Raw genomic sequence first — 25,356 nt, 5'->3', positions numbered from 1 at the left:
CAGTCTTCACTTGTATACCTCTCTGCCTCAGTTTTCTGTATATAAAATGGAGATACTCCATAAATGTATTACAGGTAAGGTGTTCCGATACAGGGTAATAGGGATATTTTACTTTTTGCTAGCAGAGACCTAGCAATTCTGCAATTAAGGCTACTATGCTTGGTTGTTTGATTTAACTCTATTCCATGCCATCTACTTGGTGGGCTACGTCTGAGCTCAACCTCAGGGGGCACATGCAGTGGTGTCTTGGAGGTCTTCATGCGGCCTGCAGTTTACCAGGTAGAGCTGGCTGACTGAGGCTGTTTCTCTCTAGGAAGGTAATAAGCAATTCAGCATATAATAGGATATACAAACAGATCTTTGCCTTATGCCCATCTCCAAGAAATTACCTCTGGCCTTTGACACCCCATTATTATCATTTCACATGTCCATGAAGACTGATTTGTAGTCCCTTCTGATAATAGTGTGATTTACAGGTATGAAATGTATTTTCCAAAAATGTGCCTGTGGACTTGTGGTGTAATGCTGAGTTACGTGGAAGCCCTTTTAGCAGATCTCTCTCTAGATATATATGGATGTGCTACACAGCTTTTGTGCCAACTCATGAGCATGGATTATATATTCTTAAATGCTTCTCCCATTTATTAAGCTTAGTGTCATTTTTAAAAATACCTGAAAATGGAAATAGGGTTTAGAAGCTTTTCTTTTAACATGCTGTAACTTTTATCATGGGACAAAAACTAGCTTAATTCACTGTAGTAATTCCCTTATTAAAAAAAGACATAGTAAGCATGTTTTTTCACCAGAAAGTTTCTTTTTAATTCTCGGTATTTCATATCTGACACTGTGCTAAATGAGAACATGACTTAGCAGTTGATATTGATTTACACGTCTTTTTTTCATTTCTCTTTCCCATTCAAAAGGAATCAGTGCTGACAAGTTAATGAACTCCAGCTACAAATACATAGATAAGCCAAGGAATAGGTTTTGTACCTGCCTTGTTCTAATTATGAAAAGTTCTTCTTAGGTGACTGTTTCACGTTCACTACAGGGAGACTGGAATGCTCTGTTTTTGTAGCAACTGTCAACAAAGCAGACTATCTGAAGAAGTGACATAATAGGGGGCTATTTATAGAAACATTTTAGCAAGTCTAAATTCATTTATCCCAATGTATTTAAGTTTTAGTATTTACATGTAGAATAAAATTACTTAAAATGAAAATATACTGAGCCCTAGTGCTCTACATTTAGTCAGCATTCATAAAACTATACTGCATTATAGCTTCTATTTTGAAATTAACTTCTTGTTAATTTCTTCTACGTTAATAACTTTGGACAGTAGTAGTGGAGATCAGGACTGTAGAACTAACTCTCAGCAGATTTTTCACTAAACCTGTTTGTCTTTTGCCCCTGATATACTGTCAGCGAATACATCTGATATCTAAGAAGTTTTTCCTTTGTGTTTTGGATGTTTTTTTCATATATATTACTTCAATGTTTTTTTGCTGTTTAAAACGAGTGAAATGGTGAATCTGATGCAATTGATCTATTGGCTGGTATCTTCTGCTGCTGGGAGTTATGATCTTGTCAAATTTGGTTCAGCATCAGAAAATGCTGAAAATTCTAGGAACTGTTTCTTAGTCTTATGGGTAGGTTTTTTGTCCATACAACTTGAATCTGCTTCCAGAAAGAAGGAACTGCAAAACAGGGCAAAATTGAGCTCTGTATTAACCGATGGCGATCTGTAGTGCGTGCAGCCCTGAAGTATTTGCTGTGCTTGTAGAGAGTGAAGGGGCCATGGTATTCTTCTGTGGTGTAGAATTACTAGAATTTAATTCTCCACCACCTGGGAATTTTCTGCTAGGCACTTTTTGCGTTACCAGCAGTGATACAGGTAGTTAATCTGATCAGGGAATTTGGCCACCAAAGTCACTTGTGGACTTTTGAAATTAAAGGCTTGCTTTCCAAATGTTTGCACAGGTTACAAGACTGTGCAGAAATGGAGTGACAGAAGAAAGGGAAGCTGTATATATCAGCTCACTTGGGAAGTAAATTTCTGTGGTGACCTTAAAAAGCAGGGAACAGTATGTTTCATACTTCCCATCATAACTTTTCAGAAGAACAGGGTGGAGATGGTTGTGGCATGCTGTCCTGAATTCCATATGCATGCCTTGCCAGGCGTTGCTCTGGCAATGAGAATAAACTGTTGCCTCTGAGGAATACACTAGTGGTATTTGGCCAACCAGACACGTGGCATAAACAAAAATTTAAAACTGCAGTTTTGAAGTTATGCCTGCACAGTATTAGAAGCCTGCTCTGCTTCCCCATCGTGCTGATGATGCTGACAGGCAAAGTCAAGGTGCACTGGTTTATTGACTTTAGAGGGAGCTCTGATTTTTCAGGAGGAAGGAGCTGGATATGTAGCAGAAGAAAATATCTTTTTCTCCCACTCACTCCAAAACAAGCAGAACTCAAAACACAACTAAGAAGCACCAGCAGCAATAGTATTATTTATTGAGGATGCCAGGATGAGAGGTTGAAAAGATTTCTTTTCAAAATTTTTTCACCCAATTACTATCCCAGTCTTGTAACTGGACATGCATGAGGATAAGTTTCATGCAGGATTCAGTTCTTTGTCATTTTAGTACTGTTCATATTTTCCTAACTTGAGAAAAATGTGAAACAACAAAGAGATTGATCTTTATTTGAAGACTAAAGTTTCAAAAGCTTAAGGTTTGAACTTTATTTAAATCTTTTAAAGAGGTCTGAAAAGCTATTATGTAATCATATCTTTCATTTCAGCTATAGTTGGAAACAATACTATCAACACAGCATAGAAATATTGGTTTTATCATGTTTCTCTTTGTATTGCAAGAGTAAATATCTCTCAGGACTTCTAACCTAAATTTACAGGCTCAAAAAGTTTGCCATGATACAAGATAAGCTTCAGACAAGCCTATAAAAACTGCTATTTGTTTCATGCAAATGCAGACCTCATGTTTTTGAGGTGTAGCTGTATCTGACGTGAGCAGGGAGCTTACTTAGTCTTTATTTCTAAATGTAATGCTAGTTTCAGTGTATTTCTTGTATTTTCTTTGAAAGTTTAAATGTATTTGTGGTGTAAGAACACAGAACTAATCTATATCCCTTCATTATTAAATACAAATATTGAAGGGATTGTGAATCAGAGAAAAAGGGGGGGAGGGAGGAGAAGACCTGTCTGAGAGTGATCTGGTTGTAATCCCTGTATCTGTGCAGTAAATAAAGTAGTCTGAAACTGCAGACTTCAACTGAAGTCTCACGTGAACCTTGTGCCTGAAGAGGGACTTGGCTCCCTGAGATGTTGGTGAGGTGTCACTGAAATGCCTGTCTACTGGTTCTGCTTCATTACCCAGATGTTCAGATCAGGAGCTTTAATCTGGGCTCTTCCATGTACTTAACTGCTGTAAAGACTCTTAATAGCATTGATAAACTGTGTTTTCATGCTGCCCTCTGGACATCTTGCTTTAGAAGTACATGCCAGATTTTTGAGGTCTGCATTAGTGGCTCTTCACACTGGTTTTGCAGAGTCAGCTGCAGGAGGGTGACTTTGGATACTTCACCTGCCAGGGAATGCATGTAACATCAAGGAGATGGAAATAAATTAAAACATTGTTACTAGAAGTAAAAAAAGAGTCACAGGAAGGAATCCTGTTAGTACAAATTTTCTAGGAGAGTGTCATAGTTTAACTCAGCAGCCAGCAACTAAGCACTAGACAGCCGCTTGCTCACCCTTCCCCTTCCCCCCCGCAGTGGGATGGAGAGGAGAAATGGCCAAAAGGGGAAACTTGTGGGTTGAGATAAAACTAGTTTAATAAGGCAACAAAGGAAATACTAATAATAGTAATGATAATAACGAACATACAAAACAAACTATACAATACAATTTTTCTCACCACCCAATGACTGATTCACAGTCAGTCCCTGAGCAGCAATCACAGAACCCTGAAATCACGAATTTCGCTAAATTCCCCAAAAAGTTCAAGCTCCTGGACAAAAGACAATTCAAACACCCAGAAACAAGAAAAAAAGATAGGGTCCTGCCCCCAGCCAACCCCCATCCATAAACTGAGCATGATGCCTACGGTATGGAATATTTCCAGTGGCTTGGGCTAGCTGTCTGGCTTTACTTCCACACACACACCCACCCCCACCCCCCCAGCTCCTGCACGTCTGCTCATTAGCTGAATATGAGAAACCGGAAAAAGTCCGTGATTTCATAGCAACAACTGGCAACATCAGCGTTATCTACCCAAAACACAGCAGCTACTGAGAGGAAAATTAACTCTATCCCAGCTGAAACCTGGACGAACTGGGAAGACAGGTAAGGGACAGAGGAGATGTGGAGAATAGTAATGAGGTAAAAGTTGTGACAGACAGAAGTGGTCATGAACACTGAAATGAAAAAAAAAAAAGTTTGGGGGGGAATGAGGTAGATAAGAAATCAGAGCTTAGAAAAAAATAAAGGAAAAGAATGTTGAAGCAGAAAAAGAAAGCTCTATCTATTCTTACAGGTTTTCTCAAATTGTTCATGCCCCCTCCCTCTGTTTTAGTTTCTCTTTGCAGCCTGTAGCATGAGCGTCATAAAACTTTGCTAAGATTATAATGCAATACCTTGGCACCAATCTCTCTTGTTTATGTGTCCATTAGTTCAAAGCCACAGACAGGCAATTTATTGGGTATGAAAAATGTCACCTATGGCACCCTCATTTGCATCTGAAAATTGATTTTTGTCACACTGGGATTTTAGGACAACCTTTTTTGGCAGCCAACATTGCCACAAAGCATAATAAATATAATTATGTGACCACAAAAGCAGGTAAGGTTCACTGTAAATTTGAAGTCTCTACAGAATTGTAGTTGGCAGGGCATTATTGATGAGATTGTGAAAGTGTTACCTGTGGTAATCCTTCTTGATGATTTAATATTGACACCTAAACTTAGAACATAACTTGTGATTGCTAGCTAAGTGTATAACAACATAATGGTACTTGATTATGTTTGGTCAAATGTTCCAGCATGACAGTAGAATATTAGAAATGTCAGTTGAACAATTGATAAACTATTAATTAAGATTTTTAAAGTGAGAATTACCGAGCTGTGGATTTTTTTTTTTAAGAAAGACCTATGAAACACCTTTTGAAGATTAGTTAAAACATATTGTCACCTACATAGCATTTTTGTAAGTGCTAAGTTAATTGATTTTCCACTGGCTGATGTATTTGGCTCTTTGAGTCTCCCAGTTTTTGTCTCTTCACTGGTGAGATGGTTAATGTACATGGGAAGATGTCATTGTCCATTGTGATACTGAAAAATCCTATTAATTATCAGTGTTAAGTTGCTCGAACACTTTTATTAGTTATTTAGGCAAAACAATTCCCCAGGGTGAGTTATATAACAAATTCCTCTAAAGCGGAATCACCCATAAATGGATTATGCAAACTTGTTTCCTTTCTTGTAGATAAATTGTTTTTACAACAGTGTTCATCATGAGTAAGTTCTTTGCCCACTGTAGTACTTAATCAGCACAGAATAATCTACAGCTTCAGTTTCAATGGTAAAAAGACACCATTTTTTAATATGAATGCAGCTTTTAATCTTGGCTCAGGATGTTTGTTCTTTTTTCTTTTTTTGCCTTATTTAAAAGGTAGGCTAAGGATGGCAATTTATAAGCTCATATTCCTTAAACCAAGTTTCTGTATGCAGCTATGAAGGGAGCAGCGAACTATTGAAAATAGGTGTGCATGATCCCAGATGCATGTTAGAGAAAGTAGGGAGAAAAAAAACAGTGATTCTTTGGTGTTTAAGAAATGTGTAAGTTTTTATACAAACACTGAAAGTATGCAGTGGAGAAATTTGGGTTTATTTAAGGCTTTTTCTTTTCCTAAAATCAAAATTTATACCTTTGTTTTCTAATCAAATTCATATTCAGTGTTTTAATACTGCATTCATAACACTTTAGCATTTGACTGAATATTGAGAAATGCTCAGTGTGACACTACTTCTGGCTGGTTTTGTGGGATGCCTTTACTAGGATTTGTGAGATAGGCCGTTAAACTGTAAGCAAGGACTGTGCACGCATATTTTACATTCACTCAATGCTGTTTCTGCTAGCAGAAGGATTTGATCTTAATCATGGGTTAGTCACAGTCCACCCAAAACTAAGCTGGTTTAAATCACGGGTGGCACAAGTATTTTGCACTGATGTCAGGTTTCAACTGCTAGGCACACTTGCTGTTATTTGGCAACCACTGTCATTAGTCAGGCCAGCAGAGCTGCTGGCTTGAAAAGGAGTACCAGGAAAGTTAGTCAGAGGCTTTACCTAATTAGTAGTGGGATGAGATATACCTCTGTTGACTACCACAAGTGTCACTAAAAATCAGACCTGATACATTTATACTCCAGTGTGGCATTACAATTCAGCAAAGACTCAAATATGTTTTCTTCTTTGAAGATGTTTTTACTGTCCATCAGTCCTTGCAGCCTGGGTTTAAATATTTGCTGGAAAAAAAATTACTGTTGTTTTCTAAGTTTCTCTCTATTGTTTTAGCAGTAAAAAAAAACCCTTCAGAGATTGTTTGCTTTGGTCTTCATGACTTTGGCTACATTTCGAATGTAGACTTCACAGTCTGTAGAAGTAGCTTGGATCACAGTCTGAGAGTGTGCTCAGTAACATAGTTTTACCATATTTGGTTCTCTCCAAATGAAAGCAGCAGTCTTTGTTAGTAAAATTCTATATTTAGTTTTGAACCAATGACTTTGCTTTTATAAATTATTGCATCCAATAGAGAAGAAGAAAAATCACTACTATCAGTGATAGGCGAATACAAACGGTTCTTTTACAAAGTTAAAGGAAGGAAAAAGGTGTGAATTTCAAAGTTTCTCATACTGATAGCATGAACAGAAAAAAAGATTATACTGTATTTCTGTATAATTTACAATGAAATACGAGTGAATGCTTTTTTTAACCTTATCGATTGAGACCTGGCTGTTACTGTCAATATGAACAAGACTACTTGCTTCACTTTCTTTGCTTGATCAAAACTCTGAAAAAAGAAAATAATAAATCACTTGCATCTCTATGATTTTTTTTTTTTCTCTAACCAAACTACGTATGCTTTAACTATGAAAGTACTAATCCCTGGTAAGTACTAATCGATAGAAGAGAAACTCATAATTCTTTGTAGGTGACTAGTGAAGTGAATTGTTGCTCAGGTTCCATTTCATTCTGTAGCAAGACTACTCCAAACTTTTATCCTATTCTTTATCATCTTCATGTTTCTGTGAATGATCTTTTCAGCCAAATAAGCTCCCTAGGCCACGGTTTCCACCGATTCCGTGCAATTTCTTTTTTTTTTTTTAATGCTTTTGTGTGTTTGTTTTTGCAATTTATGCCACTAGTTTTCCAAGTGGCATAGGCATTATTTCCCCTGCCAAGTCATTCAGATCATAGAGATAACCTTTTTGTTTTAATCTTGTGCTGTAAATGTAATAAATCAAATCCTTGCTAAAAGCAAGTCTGGAATTTTATATCATGAAATTTGCATTTCATGCTCTGTTGCTTATTCACAGAAGCCATCCAATCTGAAAAGAAAAATAATACCACATGACTTGTGTAACTAATACGGACAAATGTTTCTAAGCAACTGCCTGAGCAATCTGAAGATCAAAAATTACTCATCTGAGAAACTTGCATATAATGGTAGATAATGTATTTGTTCACAGATTTCAAGGTCTGTTAATGGACAGTTTATAAACTGAAACAAGGCCCAAAATGTATCATATTACGAATGCTGCAATTTATTAATCTGTCTCTGTTAGGTAAGTTCAGCAAAATAAAGTTATTTTAAGCTAAGAAACTGATACTGTGCTTTACTTCCCTCTGAAAAGGCCAGGCAATAGCAACCAGAACCTTAAGCACTAAGCTGATAGTTTGATGTTGTTGCAGTGCTACATTCAGATACCAAAGAGAATGGTGCAAAGAAAGTTTAATAATATGGAGTAGAATTAATTTTCTTACATTCCCTGGAAATTCTGCACTTCATAGAAGCAACATGCTGTTCATAATGTTATACACAATGGGTCTTTGGTCACATTTTGAAGCAGAACATTTGTACTTGGCATATGCAACGAGAACTGAAGAATTCATCTCACGAATTCATAATGCCATTTAAATACAGCCCAGTCGAGATTCTTCTGGGGCTAGCTGCATGATGGATAATTATGAGGAGTAGAGAGATTTTGCTGATTTAGCTCAAGCTGTGAGACCTCAAGTTTTTAATTCTAGAATTCTCCTGTTTAAATTCCAATGTGTCAGTAAAGGCAGCAGACATCACAGGTCTGACTTTAATGACTTCGGTGACTTTGGGAGCAAGACAGTGCATACGGATAAAAATAAAACTCATCTGACAGAACTGAACAAATATGAAATACGAATAAAAAAATAAAGTGGAAACTAAGAATGGATAATATTCTGTTTTGGTCAGAGCTCGGGTTTCTGAATGCATTTGAATGCATCACTTTTTTCAGAAAGACACTGAAATAGAAGTCAAGAGACCCAAGTAGAGTTTTTACATCTGTGGGGTGTAAGTGCTAAAATAATGTGATTCATTGGAAAGTCTCTGGAAGCAATTAGTAGAACAACACTGAATCTGTATCTTCACTATCTCCTGTGAACGCTTTGACTGTTGGACTATCTGTCCCCACTCAGTCACTCCATTGTAGTCAATAAGGAGCTATGGAGTGCTCCAACCTTGCTCTGATAGTTTTGACTACTATTTCTTTGTAGTAATTTTGGCTGCTGCTTCCCACTGACTGGAAATTCAGAGTAGGTAGCCCATGGCAAATGCTACAAAAAAAAGGCAGTAGGACTAGCAGTGGAGTTGCCGAACATGACATGCAGACTGGGAGTAAGGTTGGATCTGTCTTTTCTTGGCCAGGAAACTTCAATAAAACCTGTTTACTTGGTGTTTCCGTCAGTGGTGACTGTTCTCATGCCATGGAGACACTCAGTTAAAAGTCAAGAGGTGTGAAGTAGGGAATATAAATATTTCTATGCTACTACGGCTGCAGGTTGTTAGGGCAAAATGCTCAGATCCAAGCACATAAATTTTAATGATATACAGTATTGAACTATCAATGTCACATTTCATGTATTGTAAAGCTGTACTCAGCTTTAATTTCAGCAGTTATAATCCAGAAAAAAAACCCTTCAAACCACTGTAAACTATAACTCCTGCCATCTTAGCTCTTTTTCCTAAAGTGTGTGGCAGTTAATATTTTTAGCAGCTTGATGTTAGATCTCATGAATTGTTGATCCATTATAACAATGAATTTGCTCATGATTCCAGACAGGTACACTCTTTGAATTTCCTGAATTAGACTGATCGCCAGCATGTGAGGAAGGAGAAGTGTGAGAATCCACTGAGATCTCCAAGCCTATGTCTGGGTCTCCATCTTGCATGTTTCACTTTTTTTTTTTGGAAATGTTCTGCAAAAAAGCTGAACCCCAAAATAGATATGGCAAAACCAAAATAACGTTGCTACTTCTAACTAGTTTATTTTACAAGTTCTATGGAAGGTGAATCTAGAAGTAAAATTTGAGTGAATGACTGTGTGGTTTTTTTTTTTTTTTTAAGTGTCTTGGTAGTCATATTTTTTAAAAAGTTGTTTTATTGTGTGTGAATTTTTAGATGCCTCTCATCTAAGTCAGAACTTCCCCTGCATACCCCCTCTACCCCCCTGCCACTGGGATGGGGAGGGTAAATGGGCAAAAGAGGAAACTTGTGGGCTTCAGATAAAGTTAGCTTAATAGGGCAACAAAGGAAATACTAATACTACTGAAAATAGTAATGATAATAACAACGATAATAATGAATATGCAAAACAAACTATGTACAATACCATATTTTTCACCACCCGATGCCTGATCTGCAGCCAGTCCCCAAGCAGAGATGATGGACACCCTGGATTTTTGCAAATTTCACAAAATTCCTGGAAAAGTTGAAACTCCCAGAAAACTGAAAAGCTGCTAGCCTCCTGCCCCCTGGCCAACCCCCATTTATAAACTGAGCCTGACACCTATGGCATGGAATGTTTCCAGTGGTCAGCTTGGGCCAGCTGCCGGGCTGTGCTCCTTCCCAGCTCCTGCACACCGGCTCATTAGCTGAATACGAGAAACTGGAAAAGGTTCTTGGTTTCATAGCAACAACTGAAAACTTCAGTGATGTCAACAGTCTTCTCATACTAAACCCAAAACACAGCAGCTACTGAGAGGAAAATTAATGCTATCCCAGCTGAAACCGGGATACACAGGATGTGTTCAGGTCTTGTACTCTTATCTTTGACAAATGCAGCCAAAGTCCGGTATGAGCTTCGGTACCACTCACATAGTAATAAGAAGCTGTGCACAAGACGCTACAACGCTGTCTCTTTATTTGTATCACAGAATAGAATTAAGCTTCTGGTATCAGGCAGTTACTGTCTGTTAATTTGTTTGTATTAAAGAGTAAAAATACAGCCCAAGTTGTGAAGTGGATTAATACACCATGATTTCAGCTCTTTGGACTCAGTTAATGCCTGTTAATTAATTTGTTCTGAGTAGCTGAACCAAGCAGTGAAGTGGATTAATGCACTAACATTTCAGCTCTTTCGACCAAATTTCAAAGCTTTCGACCAAATTTCTAGCTTGGTGAATGAGGAGTTTTGTCATAGCCTAGATCAAAGTGGGCATTTTGTCTTCATCACAGACTACCACTTCATTTGTCAGTCTGGCAGCTCCTGTATAGGAAAGCACAAGAATGCCAGCTCTGTAGAGTACTGTGTATGTATAGTCAAGTCCAACAACATATCCAGATTTTTTTGCTGTGCAGATCTATGATCTAAACATAATGCATTCCAGCTTTGCAGTCTTTTGTAATATATTATTTTTGCTAGGAGTCAATACAGCCCTAGTCTAATGGAAGGGAGGAAGGAAGTGGTGCAGGTGCATGACTGCAACATTACATTACATGCAAGGGTATAGCAGTACTAATGGAAAGAAAAGTATTGAAACTCCCTCACAGTTAAACTGTTCTTGATTACTGCAACAAGAAACCGACTTCTGAGACTGTTAATAAAAGGGGTCTTATTTTTCAGCATGAGGTAACTGGCAATTTTTTTGCAATACCCAGGTCTCCTATATGTAATCTGTGTTATGCAAAGAGTATGATTCAACTGGGTGTTCCCAACTGACTGCATGTGCACAGCTGAGGCTGCCAAAACATACAGGGTAGAGTTGCAGGACACACAGTCAGTGTCTGCAGTGTGATTTCCTCCCCTCCTCCCCCCCCCCCCCCAGGTTTTGTGAAATCTCAGGCCAAAGGCTAAATTCTTCATTCTTCATTTCCCCTCCCTGATAATTTTATGGGGAAATAAGGAATGCATTCCTTATTCCTAAATGAGGAATATGGGAAAATAAGATGTGTTCCTGGACAGTCCAGGTTAGTAATAGATTGTGAGAGAAGGAAGAGATAATGTTTAATATGTATGTCCAACATGACATGAATTAATTCCCATTTTAAGTGAAAAAAAATGCTTTTATTTAAAGTAAGAAATGGTGATCTGTGAGCTTTGGAACCCATGGATCTGCTGGTAGCTTAACAAGGGGCTTTTCTTTCTGCTGTCCTGCTTCTTGAGTTGCTGCTTACACCATGCACACTGAGTTTAAAATTCCACTGTTGTGATTGGACAGAATTTACACGTTCCTTGAATTGGCTTGGGTGGCTGTGCATTGGGAAAATGGGAGGGGAGGCAAGAAAAGGGTCTTGGATGTGTTATGGGGATATTTCTCCAACACTGGACTGATTTATGGCATACACAAAATCTGTTTGCTGCAGTACTTCATGCATGTCATGTCAGCCTCCAATAAGAAAGTCAGGGATTAAAGTATGGCATTATGAGGAATTGCTGTTACTTTTCTTGTCTTGCATGAGTTGAAGGACCTGTACTGGAAATGTTCCCAAATCTGCCAGGATTTCAGAAATTTTGACACTGGCTGTGCTTTTGGTGACGGAATGGAACTGGTTATCTGATAAAGATAGGTGAAATAGGGAAGCTTTGGGGTTGCAATGCCAAGATCGATGTTGCTCAAAAAAAAGCCTAAGAATAGGAAAAAAAAAAATTATTTCTGGAAACAAAAAATGCAAATTTGAGATGACTTCAGCTTGGCTAGATTTGTGTAGATTTGTGTCTTCAGTGTTCGAGAGAAATAAATTCAAAATGAATGTTAAGGAATGAATGTTTTCAAAGAAAAACAAGATTAGGAGAATTAAACTCAGACCTGGAGCAAGAGAAAGAGAGATATTATTTGGGAGTACAGGAGGTGCACAGGAAGAACAAGAGGGTTGAGCAGAGTTCAGAAACAAATCACAAGGTAAATAATGTCTGGAATTAGATGAGGATTTTTTTGTTGAGGGAGTGGAGATGATGAACATATTGAGGGATAACAAGGAATATGATGCAACAGAACTTTAAAAAAATTGGTGGTGAGCAGGACTGAGAAGATTTTAATTGTAATCATAGCTTAGAGCCTTGCAGAGGGTAGGAAGAAGTGTGTTTTATACGTCTATTCAGACAGGGGACTGGGACTGTAGCCACTAGATCTGTAAAACAGTACACATGATTTTAACATATAGTATTATTGCTTTAGGGTGTCATGAAATTGCTTTTGTGCAGCACTGTTATAATGCAGTGAATTCCACAACACTTGAGCAATACAGAACATAAGTATAAAAAGCTTTCTTCCATATACTTATAGCTGGCTGCCCTGCAGCAGGACAGAAAGCTGGTTTTCCAAGGTAGAACAACTTCTGCTATGAATAAGGTTTATTTTATGTAAGAAATAAATCTTCTTTATTAGAAATTGTCCTTATATCACAGAAGTGAAACATGGAACAGCTTGTTCACGGCTGCTTGTGTTATTCCAAATTTGGAGTTGTCAGTTGTCTGCTACTTATCCACAGATTTTGTGGCTTTATTATGTCACTATCCCACAAAAAATGTTCATCTTTGACTCATTTATCATGCCCTAGTATTGAGATGTGTTTTCTATGCGTTCTTTCTCCTTCTCACTCTAGAAATTGGGGTGTTTTCAATGTGTGTGAAGCTTGCTAGGGGTTAAAGGGAAGCTCTCACGTTTTGAGTTCCTCCAGTATAAGTGAAGAAAGGAATCCACTCAGTAGGAATGTTAAGAGTAAGAAGTTAAGGCTTTGTGTGCATGCTGTGCAATGAAGTTTCTGTGTGTCTTTGGTTAAGTCTCAAAAGGATCAGACTTGTGAAAGGTTTTAATTGCTCCGGAATTCCCCTATCCATCTAGTACTAATTTCAGTAGCAGTTTGGTATCTAACCCAATGGAAGAGGCTTTCATTAAAAGAAAAATAAAGCCAGATCCCCCTGTTTTCAAGGTAAATTTTTATTACAGGACACTTTTCTTAAGGCTTGTATGTCTTGGCAATTGCATCAGCAAGTGCTTTTCTTATTTATGTTACATTTACTTAAGGTGCTAAAGGTTTTGGGACATCTTTTACGAATTTTGATTTTTTTCTGGTATGCAGTAAAAGCAGTTTGCTTTTTTTTGCTTTACAACTGGTGTAAGCACTATAGAGATGAGGAGAAGGGTATTTTTTATGGTGATAAATGGTATGTTTTTAGTGTATCCTGGTGAACACAGATGCATAAGGTCAGCCTTTGTCTTTTTCCTTAAGCCCATATTTGCAATGCTGTTTACAGATGCAGTCAGAGCATATTCGGTTGTTTGTGTATAAGGATACCTCATTATATTTAATGACCAGTGTGGAACCAATACGAGAGTTCCTGAAAGAGGGGTGATTCACCTATGGTTCAAAATGAAAATAACGCGCACTAAATAATGACAAGAGAAGTCTGAAATGTTAATTTAAAAATAGAAAAGACACTTGGTTGTCATTTCTGTGTTATCCTCAGAACAGGTAACTCCCGTGGTTAATGTGTACGAAAAGAAAGTTAATGACATTTAGTCCATTATCATCTTAGAAAAAACATTTCCCTGATACAGAATAAGGTAACTGTGAAGATAAATGAAACTTATATGTGAATAGAAAAAGGACTTTTCCATGACAAAAGATACGGTAGAGGTTCAGGGCAATAATGGAATGTATCATTTCACAAAGCCAAAGTTCAGATTTGTCTCCATGATAGCTGACATTTTGTCACATATGCATTACAAAAATACTTTAGAAAAAATTAACATTAAAATAATTATGATTTACACACAACCAAATGATTTGAACAAGAATAAAATTTTTCCTTGTTCTTGACTCCTCTAAAGATAAAAGGAACCTCCATCCTATAAAAATAAATATAGCACAGCTAGCTGAATGGCACAGTAGCAAAGCTGTAGTCTGAGATTACCAAGTGAAGTTAATGCATATATTGGTTAGGCGGTGTAAAGATCTGCCTCTCTGTTTATCTAACAAATATAATGGTAGAAATATCCAGTGTAATTAAATCAAGTTCCACCAGCAATTTCCATTACCCAGATGTTGTATCTGACCATGCTTCACAAGCCTGGAAGCTTATGTGCTCTGACATACCTGACTCCCCTTAGCATGCTAGATTTTAGCTGGAGTTGTTCTTCTAAGGTATACAATGTGACTTTTAGGGTGACGTTTACAGAAATTGAGGACAGACTACTTCTGAGCAGATGTTTGTGTGTGTCAGTTAAACTATGACAGTGTGTATGGCATCGACCTTTACAATTTTTAATTTTATTCATTGAGTTAATTATTTGTTTAGACAGCTGTTCTTAAACTTACAAGTAAAGTTCCAGCACAGTTCTTAGATTTTCAGTATTATTAATAACATGAGAAAATCTTTTTCTGTTTTGGCATATGTTTTAGAAATCATTAACCAGTAATACTGCTGATAACAATAATATTCCAGTGATAGAAATAACATACATAAAGCAACAAAGTATTACAGCACAATTGTGAAATTTCAGCTAAGAAATGTGTAAATATTACTGCTTCTTGAGTTGATCTGCAAGCAGTTTTAGTTTTTTCAGTCTTACGTAGTGATGTTATTTTGGAGAAAGACTGATGTACTGCTGAATACCAGATCCCATTTGCTGTTTCAGAGGAATTTTGCTTGCAACAAGTATCCAATTAATAATGTTTATTTTTTGTACTTGGAACTGACCTCATTTTATACCATCAAGCTTTCTATATAAAACCAACTAAATGGCAAGAAACTCAACCACTTTTCTGGCCACCACAGTGGGTTACAGAGTGCCATTGCAGTGAAGTTTCCAAACCTTATTGTGACAAATCGATAGAAGTATTCAGCCACCTTATTCCCAAGACAAGTTCTTATGAAATTTTCTTTGCCAAGAGTAATGGTGCCTGCTACTGGATAGTGACTAGGCCATTCATTCAAATACTCAAGTACTGCAATACACCCAAGAATCCCTGGTAAGGAGAAAGAAAACCAAAACAGAGTGGAGAGTTCTCAAGGGATCTTGGGAAATTGTAACTTGTGTAGCATCATAGTTCAGGCAGACTGGCATCTTTCAATAAAAGCCTAACCTAAAGGCTGAAAAATGAGAGGCTGTGTTTGTTGCTCGCTTAAGGTGAATAGGGAATCAAGCTTTGTTGACAGTGAATCGACATATCAGGTACTGAACTATTGCTGTACCAATTCTGTGTCTAGAAAGGGAATTTAATGAAGTAAAGAAAAAGGGTGTAAAAGCTGGCTGTGAAATGGTGGACAGTGAAATGATAGTTGGATTCTGATCAGGTGATCCACTGTCCATGAAAAACAGCTGCTGAAAGATAGTAATCACAGATGTAATATTGCAGTTAAATTCTAAAAATTAGAGCCTGGTAGAATTTCTTTCCTACCACTGTTGGTTTTAAAAAACATTCAGTCAGAAAAACAGACCTTTTATTTTTGGTGCACTTTTATTAGGAATGAATATATTTATTATAAAATGTGGATTTTTTAAAATTTTGCTTGTGGATATATGTTTCTGGACACACACCTTCGGTTTCTATTTGTTGTATGAAGCAGCAGGCGTGGGAGAAGCAGATGATAATCATTGGCTCTCTAGGTGCTGGTTGAATACCACCCCTCTGGGACATGCCGTTCTAGGCTCTCCAGACTCCTGACACTTAAATACTTGTCGGAGCCATGGCTGTTACAAAGACATGGTAGGTACTATAGTCTTTGATCATCTTTGATCACAAAGGTGATGGAAAACTCCTTTGTGGGTTTCACTTGTGTCAAGAGGCATAAGAAGACTCCTGTTATAATGCTAGCCTGATATTGTAAGAAAATTTGAAGCAAAATTACAAACTATATCTGGATTAATTTCATATCCCTTGTGAGTTGCTTCTTCAAGAAATTAAATACGTGAATTCAGTAAAAATCACTATGTATGAAACATATTTACTCAGGAACAAGAATCTTTTCGATGTTTTGACTGTTGAATTGGGTGCGAAGTGCACATATAATTTCAGATTCCTTGGCTTCTGTCTTATTATACTGATGGAGGATCAAACCATCAGTTGCAGATGCTTGATACTAAGCAAAATGTTCTTTCTTTTTCTCTGTTTTTAGAAATGGGGAAATCGTTATGATAACCACAAACAGAACTGAATTATTAAACAAGTTGGTGAAGTACTCTTGACCTTTTCTTCCTTTCTGTTTACCTGCATTCCATAGTGATTCTTTTGGCCACTCATTTAATCACTCCTGTTGCTGTTAGACACCAGGGGCTGATGAGAAAGAGAAAAAAAAACGTCATGAAGAAATCAGTATTTAAAAACCAGCAGTGAGATATGAAGAATAAACAGTGTGAAACATACTCAGAGAAGTGTTTGCATTTCTGTGCTCAATCTGCTGAAACTTTCTCCTCCACACAACAGACTAATTGTGTTTAAGTACAAACAATTGAATAATACTAGTTTTCCGTTTTTTTTGTTCCAAAGTCCTGCTCAGAAATCTGGACTTGAAGACCGTAAGTCTTCCCACCCTTCTGCTTTCCTTTAGAACTTTGCTTCTTTGTATTAATGTGTGCAGTGTTGACTCACTGAATATAATTTAGATTCTTCTTTCATTTTCGGAACTTCTGGGAAAGTTTAAGGATGACTGGTGATGAGAAAATGATGAATTAATTGCTTATAGGTCTGACTACCAAAACTGGGGGATCTGGATATTGAACAATCTGAAAATTCCTTTTACTCCTCAAACTAGCATAGACAGAAGCATGAAACATTCAAGGCCAGGTTGGACGGGGCTCTGAGCAACCTGATCTAGTTGAAAATGTCCCTGCTCATTGCAGGGGGGTTGGACTATAGATGACCTTTAAAGGTCCCTTCCAACTCAAACCATTCTGTGATTTATGATAGAAGGAGATGTAAATCTGAATAAATGTCTTGCTCATTTCCCAAGAGCACGCATCTGGGAGTTCTTCCTTTCATTTTCGTCAGCTGAAGGGCAACTGTGAAGGTAGAGCATGAATGAAAACTGTGATCAGTTGAGCAGTGCTGCTGCTGAGCTAAAGATCTGGTATTCCCTGTTAGAAATACTGGTAGTCACTTTTACTCTCCTTAGAAATGTCACAGGCACATGCCATCCAAACTGTCTGCTGTGTTTACAGTGTAAGTGATTTTAAAAGCTTACTGCTCTGTTCATTTGCCATTGGACAGAATTCAGCTCTTTCCTTTTTATTTGACACTTCAAATGTTTTTATCTTGAACTTTCTCATGAATTTTTATTAGGAAAAAATCTTTTGGGAGAGAATTGAAAGACAAAACTAGGGACCCAAGTGGCCTGCAGACTGAAAGATTAGAGAGAAGTGGCAGAGCCTTTGGGAGCGATGGGAACTCTGTATCAGGGTGAGCCTCAAAAAATTATGAAAATTGGCAAAATTGTGAGAAGGGATTCTCTGCATGGTTCCCACTGCTCTCTGACTTTATCACATCTAAAGCTGACTATTGGAGACTTGAGTTTCCCTTGCTGCTGCTGTTGTCAAATTTGAAAAGTGACGCTAAAGCTAGTAGAGGTAGAGCAGTGTTTTGGTGGTGATAGACTCGTTAGGTGGGAGGCATTGCTACAGATGGCAGCAGGAGCAGCCTGTGGAGTTCTTCACTGATGAATGTCCAGAACGTGCCACCAAGCAAACTCGTTCAGCTTTGCAGTTTTATAAAATCACAGCAGGATGGAGCTCTCCTTAAGTAATAAAGTAGCAGCTATTAAAACAACAACGTGGATTCCAGAACTGACTGAGAAGCTTAGGTTTCTGGAGTTTCTGCATTAGAGCAGAGAAAGGTGTTATCTGTAGGATGTAGCTACCTTATTGGGATTACACGTTTAAATCAACCTATGATTTCTTTTGTAAAACTGTCATGACAACCTGAATGAATAATAGTGATCTGTATCTTTTTCAGTTTCACAATTCCCAACACAGTAAGAATTTTTTGTGGTTTGTTTTTTTGGGGTGTTTCTGTTGTTCTTTTTTGAAAAAGAGGTCTGGATGAAAGGGAGAGCTTTGAGAGACGGGGAGAGGCTGTTTTTGACCTTGGTAGTTACTGTGCTTAGGGAAGACAGTTACAGAGACTGTAGTAGGAAGCAAAAGGAAGAGGGTGGTGTCTGGGAAACAGCAGATCGTGCAGAGAGAGCACTGAGAGGATCAGAGAACAGAGGGGAGGGAAGGCAGAGGTGTGGCGGGAAGTTTTCTATGGGCCAGAGGCCTCTGTGAAGAGTTTGCTGTAGCTCATAAAGTGCTGAAATGCCTGAAGCTTGGCTAGTGCTCGATACTCCAGAAAATGCGGCAGGAAAGTGAAGACTTGTGTATAAAACTCTTCTTAGTTTTGTTCTTTCTGATATAGTAGCAAGAAGTTTTTTCAACGAGGGGGGAAAAAATAACAAACCACAACCCCCCCCCAGTAGCTGATATTCTAAGTTACACCTGAGTTTTGGTGTCCATTTTTAATTTGAACTTACAAGCTTTTGGTGTTTATTGAGAGTTCATTAGCTTCGGACAGTCGCAACAAATTCACCTATAAGCTCAGTTTGATTAAAAGCCTGGACTGAGAAGTGACTGAGTATAGGTGCGACTTGAGATGTGAGAAATTATGTGAGATATTTAACGTGTGGCATTTTACAGGTGTCCTGCAAGTATTTGAGGTAAGCCAGACCTAGTTGAGGGTTTACGATTTAAGCAGTTTTCTGTTAGGATAGTAGAGGCACTTGCTTAGGTTGGAAACTATTCTGCAGCAACACAAAATGAATACAGCCTGTCTACTGCTGCTATAAGAAGTGCAGTGACCTGACGGATCTAAATAATTTGATATGTTATCACTGATTGCTGGAAAACATATAATAAAAAACCTAGAATCTGGTAGTTCATGTTAGTTTTGCCTAAAAATGCAGGGAATGGAAATAACAACTGAATATTAATTTGAAAGTCTTGGTAATTGGTCTTTTTCTTTTTTAGGACATCTTTAAGATAGAAGGCAACCTTGGAATTCCAAGACAAAAAAGGGCTATTTTGGCAACTCCAATATTAATTCCTGAAAATCAAAGACCACCATTCCCCAGATCTGTTGGCAAGGTAGGTCAACAAAGAACTGGATCGAGTTTCAATATTAAGTAATTGATCTGTTTCTCTTATCATTTTGTAATGCCTATCATGTTGATAGTAATATCCCAGAAAAAAATAAGAAACATAACACTGAGCGGAGAGGATTGTTCTTCTCGCTACTGTGTGGACAGATGAAAATGGCTTTGTATTCATGGTAGACTTTAACAGCATACATCCTGGTAGAAAGCACTAATCAGATGTATGTTTTCATGCAGCTGCTGTCTTCAGTAGAGGTTTCTGCCTACCTATGTATCTGTGTGTTAGACTGGGGTGGAAATCTAGGCCAGCAACATTATGAAGAATATCCTACTGCATAGTGTGGATTATCTGGTTTCTATTCTCCAGACCTAGAAGGAATTCATAAAGCATTACCTGTAAAAATGTCTTTTGTTCATTCCTTAGTTAATTTCTAGTGTCCAAAGACAAAATAAGTCTTTGCAGGTGTTTTCAGTTTTATTTTTTGTTGTTTGCAAAGGTCTGACAAAGAAATGGAAATTTTTCTCCTGTCTACAGGCAACCAGGTTGACAAGAATTCTAACAGCCACTTTTCCAGAACTTCAGATATACGGCTTTCATATACAAAATCATTAAAACTAAAATACAAATAGTTGTTCAAATGGCCATCTAGGCATCAGAAGTTGTAATTACATTAATATATTTTCCACGTTGGCAGTCTTGAAACAGGGACTCCTATGCATCGCTCTGACTTTAGTAGGTGTGTTAATGACATGATGGCCTATACAGCTGTAAAGTCTGTTCCTGATTCCCACTGATATGATCGCTAGACCTAAATGCACAGCTCGAGGGTAGAATTTTACTCTACGATTGATGTGTCATTTAGCCAGCTGGCACCTAATCAGTTACTTATAATTAGGAAAGGTTGTTTTCCAATCAGTAAAAAGAAAGAATAATCTATGATGATTTAATTTTCTCCCCTTTCTCCATCAATAATTTATACTGGTCTCATAAATTTCCTTAAGCTTTTTTATCTTTCCAAAGTATTTTTTTAATATGTCCTGAACCCATTGTGAAACTTCTCCTGTCACGTTTCAGTGTTTGGGAGTTAATGACCAATAACTAAAGCAAATATTGTTGGTTAATACATTAGTAATAAATAGTTAATTTTTAAGACTTCTGTTGTGCAGTTTTAAAGCAGCAAGAATTAAAAAGGTTACTTATATACAGATCTATATTCTTGCTTTTCTGTGTTATTGATTTATTTCTTCCTGATCCCTGCCACCCCTACTGCTCGTGAACACTGAATTTTTAGATCTGAGGCAGTCTGAGTTGCTTTCTATAAGTGCTTTCATAAAGTATTTTTATTGGGAGTTTAGGATGCTAGTCCTGGTAACTGAGGTTGCTTAAGCAGAGTGAGATGAATTGGGTCCTATCTGTACTTAAATGTTGTCCTGGCATCTTGTCATCTTGATTTGTTATTGTTCCTGGAGTACTAGTCAGGGATCACAAGTGCATTACATGATCCACAAACACAAAAGTGTAAAAACATCTGGAAGGCTGTTTTTCCAAAGCCCTAAGATACTTATCTTCAACTAATATTTAAATAAGAACTGCAAATGATCAGCACCTTGAAATACTTTCAGCCGTCTTTGGTTTTAAGTCTTCAAATTCATTTTTTTTGCATACTTCTAATTTAGGTGTCTAGACATGAGGATTTTAACTATAGTCTATTGCAAGTAGTAACACAGCGTGTGTCTGGCAAGACAGAAATTTTAGATGTATTTAAAATCACAGAATAAAATATTCTAGGTCAACTGCACAAATTTGCAACTGAATGCTTAAGAGAGCATAAATAAAAGAGTTTGGAGCCTCAGACATACTGATGGTAGGGAAGAGTATATTGCTTGCTAATTGAAAAATTTAGTTGAAGTCAATGCTGAAAATAAAATCAATCATTTTAGGTCTTTTTGACGTGTCACAAATCTGCATAAGATAGGCAATGAAGTCTTCAGAAATAGAATAGTCTGTACTAATCTAGAGAGCCTTAGATACCCAATTCATGTACTTGTTTCAGATTCTGCATGAGCTGTAGATAAGGTTGATCATCTGTCTAACTTTAGATGTTTATTGTCGACTATATGTAGCTTCATGAATATACAAAACTTCATTTAGTTGCACGCTTCTGCGAGGCATGAGAAACAAATTTATTTCCTCTTCCGCATTATTTTGGGGCTTATCTTCAGAAGCCTCAACAAGGCACTACATGCACTGATGAATTACAGCTTCTGATGTGTATGAATTTCTGTTAAACTTTGCCATCTCTGGTCTGTTGTAATCACTGTGAAGGGACATTGCAGATGTATTATGTAGCTGTGATTTCTATAGTCTTTGGGGAAAGAGAGAAAACATACAGAGAATGGGTAATTTGCATGTTATAGTAGAATTTAAAAAATAGAAGGAAGAAGAAAAGAAAGTAGATGCTGGATCAAACTTTCATCACATAATTGCCAGCAGTCAGGGCTGAGGACTTGTGTAGGTCTGTTGTGATGGGAGCAGCAGAGTTTGTCTCGGGCTGCAGAGGCTCACAAGGAGTCACCCTGTCTGCCCAGCACTGTGAGCAATGTCCTGAGCTCCTCTGTAACAACCTCTCCCTGTTCTATGTCTCTATGAGGTTGCACAGTGGGGCAGTTTATATTTTATTCAGATGTAGCAATAAAATAATTTAAGAAAAGGAATTCCAGTACAATAATGTGTGTGTGTATGTGAATAGCTGCATATTTTCCTGTCTGAAAAATAATTCCAGCTTTTGTTTTGCTTTCATCTTTGTTACTGCAGTGTTACATTTTCTGCTCATCAGGAATGTAAAGCTTTCCTGACTGAATTAACTGTCAGACAGTGATAATTTCAGATATGACTAGTTCTGTTTGATACTGCCATGCGGTACAGTTTGAATGTCCAGTTGCATCCTCTGTGTGTTTTTTTTCCCTTTCTTTCATCGGCTTTAGCAAATTACCAGTGTGGTTTATTCATCTGTCCTGATTGCCTCTTGCTTTCCAGCCTGTGCTATCTTGCCTGGAAATGCACAAGGTTGTTTGGAAGCAATTGCAGCAGCCACCAGCAATTGAGCTGCTTATTAGCACTTCGTTGGGAGTGGGGCAGAAGTGCAAAAATAGGAGAGCAAGGAGAGAACAATTAATTACCTTTTATTTCACAATTTGGAAACAATAGCATGAAGAATAAAACACAGGGAATTTAGAGGACTTTATTCATTAAGGTTTATTAATACAAATCAGGAAGGAGATATTGCACTGGACAAGTGAAAAAAATTGGTTGGTTTTAATTAATTACAAAAATTCAAGTAGTATTTAGCTTAATAAGGAAATTCATGTGTAGAGGATTTTCTCTGTGGTGTTACTGACTTTCCAGCATACCCACTTAGGAATGAGATTATTGCCTTGCCATTTGCATACCCTTCATTAAGGTATCCCTTAATTAAATAACTATCATAGGCATGCTGTTTTTCTAGGTAGAAGAATCTCACCTTTTAGCAGAACTTAAGCTTTTGCATATTATCCTTCATTCCTGAGGGAAAACAGTAAGATTAAAATATTTTCATACAGTCTTGGTAATATGGGCCTTTGTGACCAGATGGCCCAGGCTACAACTGTTGACTGTTATTAATGTGTTTTGCTTAGCTCTTGCTGATATAGCACAGGGATATGATATTCAATTTTTAGTCTCTCTCCATATGTTACTTTTCCAGTTTATTTGTCCACATCAAGTCAAATGAATTACAAAACAGTGGGATGCAGGATTAGCTTGTAATTATTGTGATAGGTTATTCGTCACCACGGTATGGAAAAGTTTCCTCAGACTAACTTAAGAGTGGTGGTTCTATGCATCTATTTGATGACGATCCAGACACACTTTAACTTCAGTAATGAACTGCACGATCATAATTTCTGAAGTTTAATCCTTATACTAATGCAGAACCCAAAGTGCAGGAAGGTAGTTGTGGAGATGGTCAACAAGTTCCAGTAAATATTGGCATGACTTTGTATGCTCAATGAAGGCCAGAAGACAGAGAGGGGTACACAGGAGACTTTGTGGGAACGTAGTACTGAAAGACGAAAAAGCAAAACCTTACTTTTTGCCAGTGAAAGAATTTTTTTCTTTGTTACTTGGCTGTTTTGTCCTTTTGGAAGGATGGAGTGTTTGTTCAGATATTTTGCATCAGTGTATATATCAGTGTATATATACTTCCTGCCTTTGATCTGGGCTGATGGACAGTTAGCTGCCAAATGACAATTAGTTGGCAGGACTGACCTAAACAAAAGCTCAAGAGAAAAAGTAGTGCAGGCTAGCAAACAGTATAGAAATCTTTTAAGATCTATGAGGAGGTGTTTCTTACCTCCTCTGAGCTGTGAATTTAAGGTAAAGAGAAAACACAGCTTGTCTGTAAATGCAGCGATAGGAAAAAAAAAGCACTGAAGAGGGGAGGAAACTGAAGATAACTGCATGGAAAAGCTGCTGGAAGCTTATTATTTTTGAGTGGCTATCTGACTGAGGCTATTTATGTATGATAAATTATATGCTTCACAGTAGAGAAGCATTAAGTACTAAAGATGCGCTGGAAAAATTCCAAACTTCAGGCAAAAGTTTGAAAAAAAGGTGATAGAAGTGTCAGGAGAGACGATCATGATCCACCAAGCTTTGAAGACAACCTAGAGAGGATGATTGTAGATTACAGGAGGATATGTGAAAGAAAACAGAAGAACAAGAACAACAGTTAAAATAAAAGCCGAATTAAGAAGTGCATTTGTTCTACTGGAAAATCAGGCAGAAAATGAGGGGATGGGGAGAGAAGGTCTAAAGAGAAGAGGAGGAGGGAAAGGACCTGGCTAGGAAGAGTGTGCAAGTCTGGAAGATAACAGTGTGTGGACAGAAATGATGTGCAGAGCAGAGGAGTTGTACCTAAAAGCCTTTCCAACACCGAGAGAGATCTGTGTGACTCCTTGCCAGCTTCGTGGTTGGTAAAGGTCTTAATCTTAGTTCTGGGTCTGAATCTTCATGTCAGTTACTAAAAATCATACAGAAGCAAGAGACTGTATTTCTTACTATGGCACTAGAAGTGGGTCTGAGGTCAACAGGCTAAATCAAATAGATTTTTTTAAAAACGTATTTTTTAATATCCATTTGATTGTTTTCAAATCATCACCACATCAGATGTAATGATCAGGCTGTTGCAAGAGTATGCTCAGAAAAGGAGAGGTGGTCATCAGCAAGAATTCTGACTTGTCCAGACACAAGAATATTTCAGTGACAGCTGAAAAGGTCATGCCATCAGGGAGATGTTGGAATGATTGGCTCCTGGGAAACATTGCAGGGTGCAGACCTTTTTCAGAGAGTAGATGGAATCACTCAAGTACAAGGAATTCTGGTTTCTTACATCAAGGTCTGATGGCATGTAAGGCGAACACTCAGCTAAAGTATGTGGAAGTATATCTGTCAATCTATGCAGGCAAAGACACATCCATAAATGAGGAGATATAAACATGCAGCAAACTAAGAGTGGTAGAAAGATGTACAGAAAAGACGGGGAGAGGGGAGCATAGGGTGTAATTGATGAATAGCACCTAGGCAATAAAGACAATCTTAATAAATAAGACACGTTCCAATCCAGCAAGAGCAAAGGTTGG

General features: G+C 37.6%; 1 protein-coding gene across 2 annotated transcripts in view; it reads left to right on the top strand.

Moving 5' to 3' along the window:
- CDH13 (cadherin 13) overlaps positions 1-25,356 on the top strand; it is a 518,767-nt gene that overhangs the window by 189,175 nt on the left and 304,236 nt on the right. For both annotated transcript variants that reach the window (XM_009945345.2, XM_075433867.1), the window contains exon 4: positions 19,553-19,669. In XM_009945345.2, coding sequence (XP_009943647.1) covers positions 19,553-19,669 — 117 coding nt within the window. The remainder of the gene's footprint in view (positions 1-19,552; positions 19,670-25,356) is intronic.

This window comes from Opisthocomus hoazin, chromosome 12, assembly GCF_030867145.1.
Source record: "Opisthocomus hoazin isolate bOpiHoa1 chromosome 12, bOpiHoa1.hap1, whole genome shotgun sequence".
Taxonomy (NCBI): Eukaryota; Metazoa; Chordata; class Aves; order Opisthocomiformes; family Opisthocomidae; genus Opisthocomus; species Opisthocomus hoazin.
The sequence above is the reverse complement of the archived record's forward strand: the minus strand, read 5'-3'. Positions and strand labels throughout refer to the sequence as shown.